Below are 19184 nucleotides of genomic sequence, written 5' to 3'. Positions count from 1 at the left end.
TTTCTATTAAACATTTTACGAATCTTAACTCTCCTGGGTCAAACTTGACTTTTTCCTTGCTCACTTACACTTTGCTTCATATTATTAACACTTTGCCAATACGCATCGATTGATACCACATCAACTTTTTTACCAATTTTCCTACTCGCACCCCAATGTAGATCTTTAATAGCGCCATAGGCAAAAAAATATAATTGATAGAATACAAGAGTGCTACAGATATTTAGGTAAAGAGAAGAATAGATCACTGAAGTGTCGTCTGTACCCTTTCTAGGCGGGGTTAGAAGAGGATATGCCACTTGCCAAAGGCATAAAATAAATTATTGCGATATTATCTTCATATAGGTACACATATTTAAATATATTCACTAAAGCCAACCATTTTTCTTAAATTTCTTCAATGAGAAAAATTTATTTCTTTCCATTCATCAATCCATCCCACTCTGATTTCACACACTCTTACAAATTTTCTGTATATTTTTTGTAAACATTCAATAACAACAAATCCGCTAAAAGTGAACCCAAATTTTCTAAAAAAAAAGACTTGGAAACCCAGCGAGAGTAATTAACAAAATAATGGATACACACACGCTATATGCATCAACTCACCACGCAAGTAAGCAAGCGGCAACGATAATTCACCATGGATCATTACACCAGTAGGAATAGCTGCATCAACACAATAGAGACTTTTGGGTGAAGAAGGTGAAAACGATGACGAAAATAGAGGAAAATCACGAGAAACGACCGATAAACTCGTCAACACACACACATCTATGTACACATAATCAAACATAAGCAAAAACATTCACACGTACATGCTTACTACCCAATGAAACCTCAGCTACACAAAGATGTCGAAATGAAATGAATCAAAACAAAATGTATCATCGCCCTACGACTTTTCAACATATTAATGAATTAAGTTCCACAAACATGTATGACTCTTGCCAGCAAGGGGGGTAAAGGACGACGCGTCAATAGTTGGTAGACGACGTCGTAGACGCGCTGCTGTGGCTGCAGTTGTGACGCGTTACCGTGTTGTACACACACGAGCGTATACGAAAGAAGCACCTCAAAACAAAAAAATATATGGTTTGAGGTGGGCGCATAATTCCGAAGTAGCGGGCGGTTCTGTTTCTGCACACAATTCCAAATACCGAGTATTTTGCATCTCATACCGCGACTTCATCTTAACGCATTTGCACTACCCACCACCACCCCACCTCATAACCAGGAACAAATCTCAATCTAAAAGGAATATATGCATATAACTTTAGATTCACAATTCCACTGCAAATTGATAAATATCACCAACACCGCACTCAAAAAAATTAATTAGTTGTATTTTCGTACCCGCCGCTACCGCAACGATGAAATCGGCTAAATCTAAAAATCTCCACCGCTATGTCTTTATGTTCTTTGCTATATATGCAATAGCTATAGCTTCACGTTTTTCGCGCTGGCCACACTATTTCACTTTTTTCATTCCTTTCTGATTCAATTCAGTTTATATATATATATTTTTTTTACTCGTAATTAATGCTCGTCTGACTTCAAATATATTTGCTTTCGTCCGTTCAACACTTTAATTTGCGTCTTCGCATATTTATTGTTGCACACGCGCTTATAATTAGTTAAAATCGTTAGCGACTTATTCTTTATTTTCTACAGCCTCCACAATCTACAAAATTACACAAAAATTCGCAGCTTTTACATTCGAGCCGTCGTCGTCGTCGTCTTCACCACTCGCTAAAATTTTACGATTTTAATTCCTTCGATTCCGATTGTTCCAGTCCGACGAATCTCTCAATCTGTGAATCCGTGTGTGTGTTCACATTCGTCATTCGAAAATGGCGGCGCAGCGCTCAGCGTTGCATTTACAAAATAACCAGCCATCCAGCCATAGAAGCAAATTTACTACGCGATTACAAGAATTATACAATATACGAATTTTATTTCAATATCGTTTATCAAACTGATACGCCATTACAATTTAGATATGTGCACACATCTTGAGATTTACAACATGAAAAATTTCGACCTTTGGTCTTACCAAATCATCTCATATCAAAGCACCAGCCACGAGATGGCGCGCGAGTTTGTAAGATTTGTATCTACTGTCGACAAACTTTATTTCGAATGATGGTTTTAAAAAATATAAATTACTGTAGAATTAATAATCAAGCATATATAACCATTTTCCACTTGTAATCATTTTACAAATTAAATAAATGCGGCATTGCCTAGATATTTACTAAACTGCCGCCAGATGGCTGTGTGTCAGTTTTAGCAGAGAACGTTTTTCATTTCTGTTTCGTCAATATTTACGAATATTCGTGTGAATGGTAGGCATAATGACAAACTGCGAGCAAGCAGAATAAACGTGTTGTAATGGCGGAATTGATGAACAACACACCTAGTAAAATCAAGAAAAAAGTTCGTCTATTTGTAGCATACTTACAAATTTTTCTTAAACTCTCCATTTATTTTATTTATTTATTTTCATTATCTTAAGCGGGTCTTAATTTCATAAGCACATCATCACATTGAATACTTCGATTATGCAACTGTTACAAATTTTATAAAACATAGATACCTTAAACACCGACACTGTCCGATTTGATCGGTATAAACGAATGAAAGGGAATAAAATAAACGTCAATTTATTTTTGACAACAGTAGTAGTGAGTGGTTGAATTAACTAAAAAAACAAAAAACGATTATCACTAGTCATATTTTTTAAAGTATAAATAGAAATAAATCATAATACTCCAATGTCATCGTCCAAAGAGTGCACGACGCAAATCTGCCAATATCAGAGTCTGGGGCAAAGATACACCGGCAGTAAGAGACCAGATCTTGAGCTTACCTTGCGCGAATATGGCAAAGATTCTGTTGAAATCGAACTAACCAATTTACGATATACCACTCAGAAAAGAAAACGAATTAAGCACATATGTATGCTTATAACTATGTATGTGGTGTATAGCATTTTGAAATCTAAAAGTTGCCTATTATTCAAAGGACACATATTGTGCGACTTCAGCTTCCTTTTCTGGTTACTTTACCGACTCTTCGGTTTATTTTCCTTAATTCAAACTGGTACTTTTTAAACTAAACTTACGGGAGCATTTAAATTTAATTTTGTGATTTATTTTAGAAAAAGTTCTATTCTGCCTGGATCTCGCTCTTCAATGCCACACAGTGCGATTTTTGTCGCGTACTTCAAATTTATTTATTCCTGCCAACAGTATTTATGATGTGGTAATAAACGAGGTGATTGAAAATGTGTGTTTCATTAATTCCTTAATTTAGCTGATATTAAACTAGATTTTTCTTTAGATGGATGTGCATTACATACTTATCATTCGAACAAAAGGAGATATTTTTCAAAAGAAACCGATAATTGCCCTTTTCAATGTAAGCAACCCATATATGTACATATCGTAACAAAAGGTAGAAAGACCCTAATCAGCAGTTTTTCGAGTCTTTTTTTTTACACTTACTGGTACTCAATACAAATTGTTTACTAAAGACGAAAAACAAAGTTTTATGTTTTTTCTTCTATAAAATAACCCAAATGTTGGTTAGAGTCTTTGTATTTTTTTGCAAATATACTATGTATACGTATTTTTAAAACTGGGAAGGAAAATGCATATAAACACGTATCATATTGAAGAGTATGGCTGATTTCCTAAACGTCGCTTTGCAATTTAGCACTGCGCTGCTTTGCATATTAAAATGCTGTTTTGAGTAATTTCCGTTTATGATGCATGCATTTTGGAACTTCAAACGATTACGCATCAGACTTTTTTGTTTAAGAGCATCTGATTTTGTACTTACGCAGCGCAACTGACGTTTAGGAAGTCAGACTATATATATTGAATGTTGCTGTGTTCATATATGAAGGTGTTTGGAGGGTTATTTGCTTTTTTAAAGTATCATGAAGTATCCTCAAATTAATTTTGTTGTATTGTATTTCAGAGTTTGCATCCATCATTCGAGTGTTTACATATGGTTTATAAGCGCCTTAACAAAATAAGACAACAATCAAGCCCAATTTAGATTTGTATTCTCTAAAGACGACGATGTTATAGCAGTTTCATTCCTATAGAAGTCATCTTAGTTTCTTCCAGGAGTGATTCTATCTGTAAATATATTGTAATAAATAAAAACATATGAAATGTAAATAAGCACGGCTTGCCTTCGGTGTGCAATCCATACAGTTGGCAGAAAGTGGTGGCACTAATTTGGGATCGGGCATTCTCAATTTTGTGCACGCAATATCCATTTCTACATTTACCTGCAAATCAATTTGAATAAGTTATTATATTTCGTGTACAAAAAAGGTTTAGTCACAAGATTCTGAAGTTCCGCTTTGCAAGTCTGCTTCATCAAAGTTTGGTAAAGTTTTATATTATTGCGATAGGCAATAGTTTCCTCCTGTAAAGGTCGTAAATGGAAAATTTCCTGCAGTCGCTCGTCTAAACAAATTAAGTAAATATTAAATATTATAAATAAACAAATTATGCGATTTTTACCCATTTCAAAGGCCTTAGACATTGTACAATGTTGATAGAAGTTTGTCCTTTCCAGCTCAATTCGCTTTGTCTTCAGCTAATTCAAAAGCGAATTCGCCTTAGTACGTACATTCCCCTTCAAACCCAACAGTATTTTTGACATTTCTTAATTTCTCTGAATATTCGTGACTCGCCTGGGTTGTCAACTCAATACGAAAAAAGTACATTAACGAGTAGGACCCTTAGCTTGGGTTGACACAAGACAATGAGACTGAAGATAATTGAAAATACGTATTAGTTTTCGAAAAAGGGAAAAATTGTTTGTGTAGCCTTGGCATATAGATAATTCCCTTTAAGTGAACTGACTTCGATTCTTCTACGAATTATAACAAAACGTCGCCGAATAGGCCAGTTATATCAAATCATTTTCCAAATTGACTGCCTTCGAAAAACCATAGACAGTAACAGCGACAATGAGAGAATCCCGAACGAATTACAATAGTAGAGTGTGTACGTATTGCTGTTTTCTTTGCCAAACTGTCAAGTGTAAACGCCAAGTTATGAAGAGTTTCTACAAGGTGGCGTAAAATTAATCACCCTATCGAATATTTATAATTTTACAATTGACTTCATACGTCAATCATATTTGACACTTGTGAAGTAGACAGCTATGCTGTTTCTATACAGACAAGCAAAGGAGCGTTTAAAGGCCAAAATAAAGATTTGCAACACACCACATTTTTTTTATAAAAATATGATCCAAATGAGTTTCAAACTTTTCCACAATATCATTAAAACTGTCAACTTTTAACCAGTTAAATAGCAAATCGAATTTTAGTATAACAAAGTGCAAGTTTAAAGTGACTACAAAATACCGTTGAATATTTTGGGAATATTTTTTCGCAATATGTCTTCCATGCAAGGTACGATTTTTTTAAATGGAAGAAAAAGATTAGCACTGTCAACAGAAAAATTGTAGAGAAAACAACATTATGTATTGTAATTACTTGACGCTTGCACTTGCATTAAAAATCAGACTATAAAATTTCATGCTCAGAAAAAGTCAAAAGTAACAAAGTTGAAAGTTTTAATGCAATTTTGAAAAATTTTGTACAAAATTGTATGGTTTTTGCTGTAGTATGAACATGAAGAATATTTGTAAGCAAATTAAAGACCTTTTTATTAATGTTCCCACGACAGTCGGTTGTACGTAACCGGAACGACCCGTATTTATATCCGGCCGCGAGCTGTCACTTCAGCAGCATTCCCCGCATATGTCTGCTGCTACAACAACAACATCCATTTAATTAATGCATGATTAAAATCTTTATCAGAAAATAATCAGTAGATGGCTAAAAAGTAGTTTATAATTGTCTGATAAGCGAAAAATTGTTAGTTCTTTTCAGATAAAGCTTTACTTGTTTACCAGCTACGTGTTAGTTAATAGAAGTGAAAATAATATTACAAGCCGTTCAATACTGCGCCAAAAGTAGGGGTAAGCATATAATTTGCTCCGACAGTTTGTCCTGCTTCCAAGCCATTAAAAACAACAAAAAATCAAGCAAAATAATCGACAGACAGCGACATACACCGACTCATTCATGAACAGAGGCAAACCAAGTTACTTCGTGAATGGTCGTATTACAAACACCATTATTCCAACATCAACCCTAAACGTTCAAAACCTGCCTATCCATCATCGGTACCCACCAACCACATTACCCCATACACACGACTCCGTATTGGACACACCATAATTACTAGCGTACACCTATTAAAGGGTAATACATCCTACACCTGCCCCTTCTGCCAAGCAACAGTCAGTGTACATCATCTACTGGTATCCTGCCCAGAACTTGCTTCGCAAAGGCATCACCACTTCAGCAACACAGATCCTCTTCTACTTCTAAAAGAAGTCACTGAAGAAAACATGAAAAATATTTACAAATTTCTGAAGGACACCGACCTACTCCGTCGTATCTGATTCAACATATAGTACATCACCAAACTGCTAGCGCTGCGTTTGCTTAGTTTACTTTTAATTTTATTATCATGTAAGCTTTAAAAAATAAAAATAAATAAATAAATAATTATTGTAATAATTGTAAATTACGTAAATGTTTACTTAAGGCACTTTTCCTAACTTCTGATTTTTTCCAACAGGGCCAGGCCAACGGTATGTTTCATTATTGATAATCCAGTGGGGGAAGCTATAAAAGTTGGGGGATTTTTAGTATTTGTTCTAAAAATGAAAATTTATAAATTTTTCAATAATTCCAACTTCTGAACGTTGTCTAAGATCTGGAAAACCACTAATTGGAAAAGCAAAATAAAATGTGCATGCAGCCAAGTTTTTTCTCACAATTTTGCTTCAAGCATTTCTGCTGAGTGCGCTGCTCCAGTACTCAAAGTAATTGATTAACAGAATTTGACAATTTAGGGAACAGAATAAATCTAAAAGAAGTCGAATCAGTTGGTCGACTGGTTCTAGTGAAATCCCGATTAGAATACTACCCCGATTAGACACACATTTTCTACAAGTGCATATATATGTGTAGGTATATTGAAATTCCGGAGCAAGCCCTATTCATATTCATGTTTTTGGTTTCCAGTATTTTTCAAGAGACCGTTATTCAGCAACCAATATTTTTGTTTGCAGTAGTTAGAAAGCATTGCAATACCAAAAATTACTTTGCTTTACTGTTATAATTAAGCGGGTATAGCGTTTACTAGTATTTAATATAATCAACTTCTCTTAAGGGTTATAAAAAAAAATTTTTTTTAAATGTTATAAATTGAATGCTGAGTGAATCTAATAAACACTTTTTATAGAAATTATTCCGCAAAGCATATACTTTTTTATTTCGAATATATATCTCGATGCATGTATGCGCGATTTGCAAATAAATAAATCTGAGTAGAAAAGTATATATATATGCCACGCCTTTCTTCCCACTCCCACATGCTTTAAAACTTTAGATATGTTAGATATTTCTTAGTGAAGAGAATATTGACATGTGGCAATATTTTTTTCTCGCTAATTCTATGCTTGTTCTTCTTTGGACAAAACGAACGAATTGTTCCTCGTGCCTGTCGTTCGTTCGTGACGGAACGATACCGAAAACGATATCGCTGCAGCAGAAAATTCCAAAAAATTGCTATAAAATCGCAACGGTAAAACATAGAACTATTGAAAAACTATAATTAAAGTGCAAGAGTGTTATTTGATCATAATTTCTGAGCGGTAAATAAAAGTTGAAGTTGTAAAAATGCGTTTGAAAAGTTTGCCTTTCACGAGAAAAATTTTCATTGCTTACACACTTGGCTTATGTGAAATACGTGCGTGTGTGTGGTTGTATGTGAAGCCATGAGTGAGTCGATGTGAGTGCGGCTCCGCTGCTGTTCGTTTTTTTACTTTGTGGCCATTTTCCTTCGACTTGTGCTTTGTGCTTTGCTTCCGAGAAGTCTCGAAAAATGTGAATCGTTCGTTCGGTAGGTGCCTATGGCTCGTCCGTTCGGCTGATTGATCATTGGTCGGTAGTGGTACAAAATATAAATGAAAGTATTTAAAATCTTAAATGTTTCCAAGTTTGTTAGATAATAATATACTTACAATACAATAAATATTTATGAACAATGTAAGGCCAAAAGGGTGCATCCATTAAAGTTATACGCTCACAGTTTGTCTTATCGAATGAAGGAAGTTAGGTGTTTAATTTTACCTAATCATGCCATGAATGCATATCTTTTAATTATATGTGGTTAATAATTGTTTTTAGTACGCAGTTGTAATTATGGCACGAACAAATATAATGTATGTTTGGTTAACCTGTTAAATGAAAAGACCATAAAAATTTTACATAAAACCAAATGAAAATCAAACGGCGAAAAGTAACAATTAGAGAACTGAGTTACATATCTATAAAAGAGTTAGTTGTGTTTATTAGAGGTTTCACAGGATCACTTGGCTGTATACGCCCCTGTTATGAAGTAGGGGCACGTAAGTCATTTTTTCTTGTTCGAGTTGTTCGAGGAATTTCTTTTTACGAAAACGAATATTCGCCATCTAGAGGATAGTGGAAAAACGGAAAATTTGAAAAATGTAAAATGTAAGAAGAATAGTCATCAAGAAGAACTCGAGAAAGTGTCTAATTGGCGAAGAATATCAGTGTTGCCATCTATTCGAAAATAATAATTAAAATCACGTTAAAAGAAATTGATAAATATGTTTGGAGAATAAATCGCAAATAATGTATTCGAAAGTCGTTTGTCAAGGCGAATTCATAGGAGCAGACTTTGCTAGAGCAGTAGCGACATTTATATGTAGTGTGATTTTGTAATTTGGTAGTTTGATTGTCAAAATTTCAATGTAAACAAGCAAATAAGGCAACAACGAAGAAGCAGGGCACATTGACATTCCAACCAGCAATTTGCAAAAAAAAAAAGAAAAAGTTGCTATAACGAACCATGTGTGGATTCGCCTTGGCTGCTTGTGGATCATTGATCTCGATGTTGACAGAACATTACTTGATCACTTTTCAAATTTAATATTATTATGTCGTGGTACTTCTTTTAATTTTTTTTGTACTACGCCGTATTGTAGTTTTTCTTTTTAGGTCTTTCAAGTTCATGTTTCTTGTGCAGTTTTACCTCTGCTGGTAGCACTGGAAACACGTTTAGGGCAAAGGATAAAGGTGCGAACACAGCGAGTGCATTAAGCCGACCTAAAGTTGCTCTACTCTATTTTTTGTCTTTTCATTATTCTTCTACTAATTACCGCACACAAAGTACGTATTTCACATTGTCGTAGTGCTTATTTTGTACCTAATTGCCTGCCATTTGTTTACGCGATATCAGAAAATCTTCAATAAATAGTACTAAGTGGAACAATCTGGTCTGAAACGAATTATAAATTAAAAAAAGTGACTTAAATCATTACAGAACAAAGTGAAACTAAAAAAAAAATCCCACTCATACGCATAGTGTAGTGAAATAATTTAACATAAAACGGAGGAAAATGATTAATGATGAAAAAAGTAACGACCTAAGTGTGTGTTCAGCTGCTACAACAACAACATCGGCACCAACGTCAGTGTCTAATATTAATAAAACAACAACACCCGCATCAGCAGTTACAGTGGCATCAACAATTAAAGCACAAAAGTCTACTGCAACCAAATTGAAGCAGTCAGCGAACCTGCAATCAATAAAGAAAGCTGTCAATAGCAACAACAGCACCAACAATAAAAGCAATCATAGTAGTCTAAAATTGGCAGCAGTAGCAGCAGCTGCTGTTACATCTGGCACTACTACCAACATCTCAAGTAGTAACAATTACACTGTAAAAAAGTTGTCGAGGAATGCGACAAAGCAAATTGGTGGTAACAATAAAGTCTTGACCGCCAACAGTATCTGCACTGATAGTTGTATCGATAGCACACCTACCATTGGCACTGAATCAAGTTGCAAAAAAACGGCTAACAACAATAATAACAGTAAAGTTACTAAAACAAAATTAATTCAAAACAATATTAATATTTCTGCTTCCGCAGTTCCCGCAGCCGCTGCTGCCACTAATGGCAATAGCATCAGCAACACCAATAACACTAGCAGTAAAATGTCTAAAATTGCAGCCGCCAAAGCAGCCTCGTCTAGTGCCAACCATAACGTAAACGCCATAGCAGCGGATTGCGTTAGTGGTACAGCGACGACTCCAGCAACAACCGTTACAAATACGGGAGTTGGTATTGATGGCTGTCCAGGATCTAACAATAACATTGTCACCTCTACTCCGTCATCTATTCCTGCAATAGTTTCGAACGCACCTGCCAATACAACAACGTCTTTTACCACAGCCGGTGGTAGCGGCAACGGGAAAACATTGGGTTCATCAAATAAGAAATCCACAAACAATGCTTCAACCGTCTCCGCTGCCACAACTGCTTCTGCAAAGGCAAAAATTTACCAAATAAAAACAAATCCTTTGTCATTATTAGTGAGCTCCTCGCAGAATGCCTCAATTCCCGCAAAAACTAACGGCGATGGCGCCGTAAATAATACAAGTAATAATAACACCGGAACGTCGTCACGTGTTGGAGCAGTAGCTGCAATTAAGCAAAAACTGAAAGCTTCGGCGGCAGATGCTGCAGCCGCCGTTGGTATACCCACCGTCATAGCCGGTAATCCTCGTTCCGCCTCGTCGTCCACATCGTCCAATCTATCGTTGGCCTCGTCTGGAACTCGACAGAAGCGGCCTAGTGAAAACTCGGATACAGATACGGAGCTATCCCGTCAACCACCAGACCTGTCCGAATCCGATGAAGAATCGGTTTCAGAATCCGTAAGTTCAAATTGACAATTTTTATCATTACCTTTGATTTAATAGTTATATATTAAAGACATTAAGTTGAACTGTCAACAATTGTGTTCTGTTATTGCTGTTATTAGTTGGGTTCAATAACAAAATTAGCCATCACCAGACATCAAACCAAATCAAGAGCGTAAGTGAAAATTCTCTCCTAAAGAGACAAGAAAGCCAAAAAAGGCAGCGAATGCAAAATTTGCCATTACTTCCAAAAAACAATAGAAGATACGTCTAGTTGAGTTTGTTTACCAATTTTTATGTTGCTCACAAAATTTACCATAAATATACTTCGTATACTCACGTTTTCTTCTTGTATTTGTCATTTTACCTTTTCCGGCTACAAATTATATTTTCAACCAGCGCGAGGCCATAAGTGCACAAAAGACTGGTTTCTAAAATTTCTCCAGCACATATTGAGCGTTTCTCTGGCATCGAATTGTCACTTTGCTCTCTCAATTTTTAGTAATGGATATTTTTTTGGTGTTAACGAACGCCAAATTGCAAAAATTAGAAATAACTATTAAAAATGATTGCGTTATCGAACACAACCATTTTGTAATACTCGTAACAGCATAAAACGATTGGACTTAACGGCATAGACGATGCAAATATACCTACATATGTATCTTTGTAAGTATGTAACTCGAAAAAAAAAATGAAATGGAATTGTGTCAGATGAATTTGGCTTTTGAGCATAAGGTTAATAGATGAGAAGGGAAAAGTGACAACAAGAGACACATTTGATCCACAGTTACCTATCATATTTAAAATTTATGGCGCTATTTTTTTATTATTTCTGATTAATGGTGCTTTTTAATAAATAAAGAAATACAAATAAATTACCCTAATAAGAAAATTAATAAATTCTTTATGTGAAAATTTATAAAATATATTTATTATTGAAAATTGAGAAAGTTTGTTGAAGAAGAACAACAGTTGATCCTAAAAGCAAAATGTCTAAATGTTCAACGACATTCGCATACACACTTATACATACATATGTATGTATGTTTAATAAGTGCCCTCTGTTTTTCACAGAGCATCATCATCATGCCCCTTACTATAGGTTCTGCTATGAATCGATTTTTGCTTCGTTTACTTTTAAAATCATCATCATCGTATTACTCATCTTTGGCTGAGCGTGTATGCTTGATATTGGGTGCATATTGCAATGAAATATGTGTATAAAAGCGTATCTATAGATATTCATGTACACATTGGGCATGCATAGAAGACCGAATGGAATACAACCAATCGAGTGGAATACAAAACATGTTTTTTTTTACCATTTTTACCGCGGTCTTATTCTAATTTACTCAATAGCAATAATGGAAATTTACTTTCTTCGTATTATAAAAAATACCAAATCATAATATTGGCTGTTACTCCTCCGGCCATTTTATAAAACTCTTCGATTTACACTCTCGTATTAAATTACGGGGAATACATATTTTTATATTAACACTAATGACCTGAAACAAGGGGCGTTTTTATTTACTTTACAGGTTCCCATTGTCAATAATTGCAATAATTTTACTAAGCTAACGATACTGGTGTGTGTTCGAAACCCGATTCAAATAATTTACCGAAGGTGTTGTACGTATGTACCTCCTGTTCAAATTTACAGACTTGTGGATTATTTAAAGAGATGTACATTCGATAGGAAAATATAAATTCGTAGATGCCCTCGTTCCTCGCCTGTTAAAAATGTATCTGCGTAGATACGGTTCTTTATTAGGCTTCCCAGGAGTTTTAATGAAACAATCACATTACGATTGGTTGTTGATGTAGCAGTACATTTGCCCTGTCAGTGTAGCGTAATCACCGGTCGTCTTCGTCTAGCTCATCTAACGGTAGACCCAGAGAGGGAGAGGGGTGTTAGATGAGTGGGCTTAATGGGGCATGTGAAAGGTGGTTAGTGTCGTGCGGGGTGCCTTCACATGATGGACATATGTTTAGTATGTCGGGGTCGATTCTGGATAAGTAGGAGTTTAATCTGCTACAGTATCCAGAACGTAATTGTGCCAAGGTTACGCGGGACTCTCGGGGATGTTGGAGCTCTTCGTCTGCGATTGGAGGTGGTTGGACTCCGATAACGCCATTCGGGGGTCGGGAGCTTAAAAAGGTGGTGAGAGTCTCCGAATGAATGTCGTTTATGGCCTGTCTGTACACTGTCCGATCGAGTAGCTGTCTGTCTGTTTTGTCTAGGATCTCGTCCACGTTCCGATTAGTAAAAACTCTTTGGATAGACCAAAAGAATTGCGTTTGTCAAATTTCTCAGTTTAACTTTGAATATGTACATATGTACCTCTTTCTAAACTAGGACGGCACATAGACGTCGCCCTCGTAGTCGTTTTTTTTTCTTTTTTGTTTTTGAAACCGTTCCGTTCTTATTGTTGTTATCGTTTGTTTGTCATTATCATCTTTAATAATCATGATGTTTGTTGCTATCCCTTCTCGTTGACGATGCGAAATTCCCGTAGTGTATTTTATTATTGTTTTGGCTGTCGTCATAATTGTCGGTAGATTGGAATTCAGAATACCCACCATCGTAGTTCCGTCGTTGTCGCAGTTGCTGTTGTCATTGTTGTTGTTATGTCGTAGTCGTTGTCTTAGTCGCCACCACCTCTAGACTAAAGAGAACAAATTCACAAATTAAAAATGCATAAATACATATGTACACTTTTACATACTTAGCATACTTGCTTTGTAGTTAAACAGCAGCACTATCGTTTCCTCTGCTTTGTTATTATTGTTGCAAGCCAAAAAACACGTTGCTCAATTTCAGTTTCCCCTCTTTCTCTCTCCCCTTCGCTTAGTAAATTCCAATTGCACGAACAAAAGAAACGAATACTCGTGTATTGTGTTGATTTGTACTTCTTTTTGTTAATTTGATTTTTTTTTGTTACGCCTTTCGGCTTTGAGTCAGATGGTGGGTCGGTCTACTGAACTTTATTATTTGTTTGGCGTAGTGCTGTAGAAGTTTTGGACTTGGAGGAATGTTTAGAGAATTTGTTGAAGCGGGTGTAGGGTAAGAGACTTGTGGTTCCATCATTCGCTTCAGTACAGAAGGGACAAAAATGTATATATGTATGTAGACCACCCTTTTCACTTACCCTAGACTACGCACCTTAAGTGAATTGGAAAATAATGTAAGATTTTCATTTCCACATGAATAGTACCAATTTGGGTTGGTGTCGAAATTCTGTATGTACAAAATTCTAAAAACAAAATTCTGCTTTTTAAAAGTCTGCTTTTTAAAATTCTGCTTTTTTAAAATTCTGCTTTTTTAAAATTCTGCTTTCTAAAATTCTGTATTACAAAATTCTGTATTAAAATACAATGTTAACAATGTTAAAGAGGTAATGTAATTATTTAATTTATTATTATTATTATTTTTTATTATTATTCGAGATATTAAATAAAAAAAAAAAATAATAATAATAATAATTTTTTCTTCAGTTTCGATAGAATCCACACTATTTTTGCGTAGAACTTCTTTTCGCGTGGGCGGCCTTCGGCCGCGCTTCAAAAAAATAACCCTCATCAGTCCAACTCCGGCTACGCAATCCACAGTATTTTTGCGTAGAACTCCTTTCCGTGTTAAAACCATTGAGGCCTTCCAGCCTTTTTTTTATTCAATATCTCGAAAACTAAGCGAGATATCAAAAAATTTTACTCCTTCATTTCGTTTTCTTTTGTCGAGTTCTATAAGAATCCGCCATAAGATTGCGGCACCACGGAAACAGCAGAATCCCCTCGTACGTATGTACATACCTACATTAATTATAGTTGATAACAGTTATACATTGGTATGTACATATGTTTGCAATCAAATATTACCTGGAGGTGAGAACTTTGACTCTCTTCTTGTATGACGAAAATCACAAAACTTGAATAAAGCAGAATTTTTCGCATTAAACATGCAGAATTTTGAAAAATCAGAATTTTAGAAAGCAGAATTTTAAAGAGAGCAGAATTTTAAAAAGCAGAATTTTTTTGCAATTTACAGAATTTTGTAATACAGAATAATGACACGTTCCCTACCAAGTTTCTACATTTTATTAGTTTTGAATGATTTTTATAACATAATACTCGTATACGTATTTATTTTTATGTTTTTGTTTGTTTCCTTTTTTGCCTTTCTTCGTTTTGGTCGTTTGATACTTCAAACTCAGCATTCCCTTTGTTCGTACATTTTTCAGAAAAATAATACGCAGTTGAGTATTTTTATGCAAAAATTGCGTTTATATTAGACAATATTCTGGGTATATTCATTTAGAAATATTTTTTCGTAGTGAGTATGAAGACCTTTCTATGTGGTAAAGTTATTTAAGGAATATTTGAATTATTGGAATTATTGATTTATTAAATTCAGAGTTAACATTCCCATTAAGGCATTTTTATACTAAAAAGGCATTCGTAGCACTTACTTAAATATTGAGTGGATGGTCTATGTCACGAGGTTCGAAAGGGTAATAAAGAACTCTGCATGTTGTAAAAACATAACTTAATTATAAATTTGTGCATGTGTATGTACACATGTATGTACATATGTAGCTTCATCAAATGCATATATGTACATATGTATATATCATCATAAAATGCCTTCTTGATTTATTTTAACTTTAACGTTTTCATGGTTTCCCATAAAATTTTATAAATGCTCAAATGATCTAGTTTCCATAGAGGCTTCAGACTCTCGTAGGTAATAGCGGGCAAGAATATTTACCAATCGGCCATGTGCTGATGGTAGGGTCCGGTAAATAATTCAGTAAAAAAATTTAAATCAAATAGACTAAATTAGCAAACGATAGCTACTTAGATGCATTTTCATATGCTTAAGTCTTAAAGGTGTCCACGACGTGAAGTGAAACTTCTTTGGAAATTGATTTTTTCTTTCAATTGAAGGTTATACACCAGAGAAACGTGTAAACTGGCGACAATCGCTACACATATTTACTTGTATGCATACACATGAACGGTGTGGTTATGTTTTGTACATAATAAAACATATATCGGCGAGTACGAACAAAATAATATGTACGAACTTTGCTCATAATTACAAATTTGTGTACAAAGAATGAAGTTCTGAATGAAAATTTAAAGTATCAGTGTAACCATTGAGCTTCGCCTTAATTGTTGATGATTCATGCAATCTTTAAATTCTCAAACCATCTGACAATGGCAAACAAACAAGCTGTCAGCCAACAGCCATCAGCCGCCACAGACAGACCAACGAACCCCCAAATAAACGAATATCTGAAATAAAACGAATGAATGTACAATCGAGTTTTTGCATTTGTGGACTTGGTGCAAGGTATCAAAATGTGCAAAACATATTTTAAGAAATATAAAATGAAAGCAGAATGTCAAACACGCGAAGCGAAAGGTAACCGATGAATTAAAGGAATAACAACGAAATGAGCTAAAAGAACCTTAATAGAGAAGCATGCATGAAAAGAGAAATTGGCAAAGAAGCAAGTGCGAGAGGTATAGACCAATAATCGCTGCACAGCTCATTCCGTCCCATTTTCAATCCATTCCGGTCTATGTGTGTCGGCTTTGCAGCTGTAGTCGATGCCATCGTTGCTGCCGTCGACCGTTGACGACCGTGGTAGGCGTAGTTGTTGTGGTCGTCATTATTATCAGCGGCTTTGTAGTATATTTGGGTTTTACAAATTGCTTCTTGAAATCGTTAATTTCTTTCAGTGTATTTTTTATATGTCCATAATTGTTTTTTTCTGCATACGTGAACGGTTATTCGCTTTGATCGCCCAAGGGCATACATAGTTTGCAATACTGTGGACCGGACAAAGAGGTACAGAGAGAGATACAGTTGCGGACATTATCATTCGGGCAGGTAGTAGAATGCAGTTGAGGGATTAAAACCGTTTCCGACCATCGGTACATATGAGTGTGTGCACTTTTATCATCCTTTTCCAAATGCATTGTCTAAACAGAATTTGTGTAGGTAAAATAAAATTTGTGCTGAATGTATTGCTTGGGTCTGAAGAGGATAAAGATTGTGTAAAGTAGCCTGCGCACTGGATTTTATACCTGTTCAATGAACATGTTTTTATTTGTTTTAGAATTAATAATAGGTGCATTTTAGATCAAGAAGTTTTTATTCATTGTTAAAAGTGGTTGCGCAATTGCAATGAAAACTAAGCCAAAAACAACGAAGGGGTGGCTGTTATGGCCAATGTTGATAGTGGCTGTCGCATCCAACAAAACATGCTGTCGCCAGTGAGTGCATTATTTGACACTGCATTCTGGGTGTCAGGCGAATTTTGCATGCAAAAATTAAAAATAAATTGTTTTTACAATGGCTTTGTTGCGACAAGCGGACATTTAGATTTGAGTAGAATTGTGAGCAGAACCTCTCCATTTAACAGAATTTCTTCTAATAACCGCCGATTAAGAAAAACTGCCACTGCGTTGTTGTGTTTTTGGCTTTAAAGTATGACGAGACTTAAAAAAAAAAAGAAAGTGATTAAGCAAAAGTTTGGTATTACGGTATTTGTTATTAAACAATTTTTGGGTTTTGCTCGTTTTTATTCTGAGATTTTCAAACGAACTTTTTGCATGTAATGGATTGCATTTTCATCTGGGAAACGCTGCTGTTGATTCTCCCCAAAAAAAAAATAGAAATTTGTTATGATGTTCTTGAAAAGGTGTTTAGTTGGTTCAAAAGGTGTCGTAAGTGTGGTATTGTCTTATGTCATAAAGTTATTATCGATAAAATGTAATTTTTTTTTATTAATTTACGGAACTAGTATTTACAAAAATTGTAGTATTTTTAGAAAAATTTTAGGATTTTTAGAAATATTTTGGGTATGTAGTTTAATCGCACTGTGTGTTGCTATCTTGTGCCTTTTTTCATTTAACGCCTACTCCACATTTTATATGGAAGCAAGCAGCCAACACCGTTAGCAGAAAAAAATTGCCAAAAATCAACGCAATTTTTGAATATCTTGGAACCTGCACTTTATTATACCAAAACTCAATGCTCTATAAAACTGCATACCTGAAAATTTTCCAAAAATTCCGAGTAAAAAGTTGAAAACTTTTGATGAAAAATTTCGAAACTTCGCTTTATATGGCTTTTGTTGTAGTGTGAACTATATTTTTATAAAAAAATATTTAAATTACAAAATAAATAAAAATATATACACTTTCTTTTGACGCTGACTACATATTTGGTTAAACATTTTTTTTTTTTGTTTTGAATTTTTCCCAAATTTGCTGCGGAACTTTGTTGTCAATCAAATATAATCTAATAGTTTCAAACAACATACCGACCATTTCTTAAAGGGTATAACAGGATATATTGGTAGATGTTTCTTTGTTCCTTAAGACCGATGCTCTTAAACATCTCTCTGATATTCGCCTGTTAACGCAAATCTTTGCTAAAGCGTTATACCTAATTTCGGTCGAGGCGATACAGATGCCAGAAAGTCGTCCTCCACTTGTTTATCTTTAGTTAGACTTTTCCAGATACCTCATAGATCTCTGTCAATGATATATTCAGCAATTATCTGATTGGGATCTCCATGGATAAGAAATGAAATTGACATTGGTGCTGAGGTTGGAGTTAATTGATTTGGTCGTAAATGGCGCGCTAAGGGTAGCCTATTTACCACCTTGATCAAAAAGTTCCTGGAACAAACGCCAGGTGACACGCTCTAAATCGACTGATTGTGTTCTGTGTTTATTTTTGTTAGGTTGGCACATCTATGATTAACATTCCTACCAAGTTTTATCGCCATTGCTTGAGTAAATCTACCCCTGCACGTGTTTTCGATTGCTTACAGTTTTAAAAATGGATTTGAATTAGCAATTTGTATTAAATTTGCGTTAAAAATGGGTTCAAGTCTGCGAAAAACTTAGAAATGTTGGAGGCTGTTTCGGTAATAAAACTCTAAAAAAAAACAGTCGTTTACAAGAGGCATGCAAGCTTCAGAAGAAATTGTGAGTCCATCGAGGATTCGTAATGGCAGGCCGTCGACTTCGAAAACTTATGAAAACATCAATAGAGTGAGAGAAAAGTTGATCAATAACCACAAATTAACCACCAGAGAGCTTATGGATCCAATCAGGACATGTAGTTAATGATTTGGGTTTGCGCTTTGTTGCTGCAAAGCTAGTTCCAAAGAACCTTAATTTTATGCAAAAAATGGGTTGGTATCGTTAAAGGCATGATTTCCACCCAACATTTATCAAACGCGTGATTACTCGAGACAAGACGTCGGTTTATAAGTACGCCACGACGCAATCCACACATCAGGCAACTG

The 19184-nt window shown here is 35.1% G+C and overlaps 4 protein-coding genes across 14 annotated transcripts in view; 2 read left to right on the top strand and 2 right to left on the bottom strand.

The window, feature by feature from the left end:
* Positions 1-2582, bottom strand: part of LOC129242257 (serine/threonine-protein phosphatase 4 regulatory subunit 3) — a 28118-nt gene extending 25536 nt beyond the window's left edge. For 2 of the 4 annotated variants that reach the window (XM_054878816.1, XM_054878829.1), the window contains exon 1: positions 1357-1855. The gene's annotated coding sequence lies outside the window, so the exon portion shown is untranslated. Of the gene's footprint in view, positions 1-1356; positions 1856-2464 lie in introns of those variants that run through there. The other 2 variants (XM_054878822.1, XM_054878826.1) reach the window with 2 other exon arrangements.
* A 96-nt stretch (positions 2583-2678) lies between these two features.
* LOC129242275 (uncharacterized) lies at positions 2679-4076 on the top strand. 2 transcript variants are annotated; one of them, XM_054878842.1, is made up of 4 exons: positions 2679-3105; positions 3164-3279; positions 3346-3423; positions 3988-4076. In XM_054878842.1, exons 1-4 carry the CDS (start codon positions 2778-2780, stop codon positions 4066-4068), a joined length of 603 nt encoding a protein of 200 aa, XP_054734817.1. In that variant the 5' UTR covers positions 2679-2777; the 3' UTR covers positions 4069-4076. The 2 variants fall into 2 exon arrangements, with proteins under 2 accessions (XP_054734817.1, XP_054734808.1); XM_054878833.1 differs by having other exon boundaries at positions 3164-3291.
* LOC129242285 (uncharacterized) lies at positions 3677-11510 on the bottom strand. The gene is made up of 5 exons (XM_054878856.1): positions 11216-11510; positions 4545-4794; positions 4363-4487; positions 4208-4306; positions 3677-4151 (listed from the first exon to the last, which is right to left on the bottom strand). The coding sequence occupies exons 2-5, from the start codon at positions 4564-4566 to the stop codon at positions 4095-4097; spliced, it is 303 nt and encodes a 100-aa protein (XP_054734831.1). The 5' UTR covers positions 4567-4794; positions 11216-11510; the 3' UTR covers positions 3677-4094.
* The window catches only part of LOC129242211 (ankyrin repeat and KH domain-containing protein mask), a 33023-nt gene continuing 21460 nt past the window's right edge, over positions 7622-19184 (top strand). For 3 of the 7 annotated variants that reach the window (XM_054878789.1, XM_054878802.1, XM_054878768.1), the window contains exons 1-2: positions 7622-7767; positions 9381-10863. In XM_054878789.1, the coding sequence (XP_054734764.1) occupies positions 9541-10863 (1323 nt within the window). In that variant the 5' untranslated portion in view covers positions 7622-7767; positions 9381-9540. Of the gene's footprint in view, positions 7768-9380; positions 10864-16762; positions 16858-19184 lie in introns of those variants that run through there. The other 4 variants (XM_054878794.1, XM_054878776.1, XM_054878783.1 and 1 more) reach the window with 4 other exon arrangements.

Source organism: Anastrepha obliqua, chromosome 1 (assembly GCF_027943255.1).
Source record: "Anastrepha obliqua isolate idAnaObli1 chromosome 1, idAnaObli1_1.0, whole genome shotgun sequence".
Taxonomy (NCBI): Eukaryota; Metazoa; Arthropoda; class Insecta; order Diptera; family Tephritidae; genus Anastrepha; species Anastrepha obliqua.
This window is presented reverse-complemented; position numbering and strand designations above follow the sequence as displayed.

Coding starts and splice junctions, on each gene's coding strand:
- LOC129242285 (XM_054878856.1), bottom strand. CDS start 4,566: ATGTCTAAGGCCTTTGAAATGG. Junction 4,488..4,544: donor GTCTAAGGCCTTTGAAATGG/GTAAAAATCGCA, acceptor TAATTTGTTTAG/ACGAGCGACTGCAGGAAATT. Junction 4,152..4,207: donor GTATGGATTGCACACCGAAG/GCAAGCCGTGCT, acceptor ATATATTTACAG/ATAGAATCACTCCTGGAAGA.
- LOC129242275 (XM_054878833.1), top strand. CDS start 2,778: ATGTCATCGTCCAAAGAGTGCACGACGCAAATCTGCCAATATCAGAGT. Junction 3,106..3,163: donor ATTTTCCTTAATTCAAACTG/GTACTTTTTAAA, acceptor GATTTATTTTAG/AAAAAGTTCTATTCTGCCTG. Junction 3,292..3,345: donor TAAACGAGGTGATTGAAAAT/GTGTGTTTCATT, acceptor ATTTTTCTTTAG/ATGGATGTGCATTACATACT.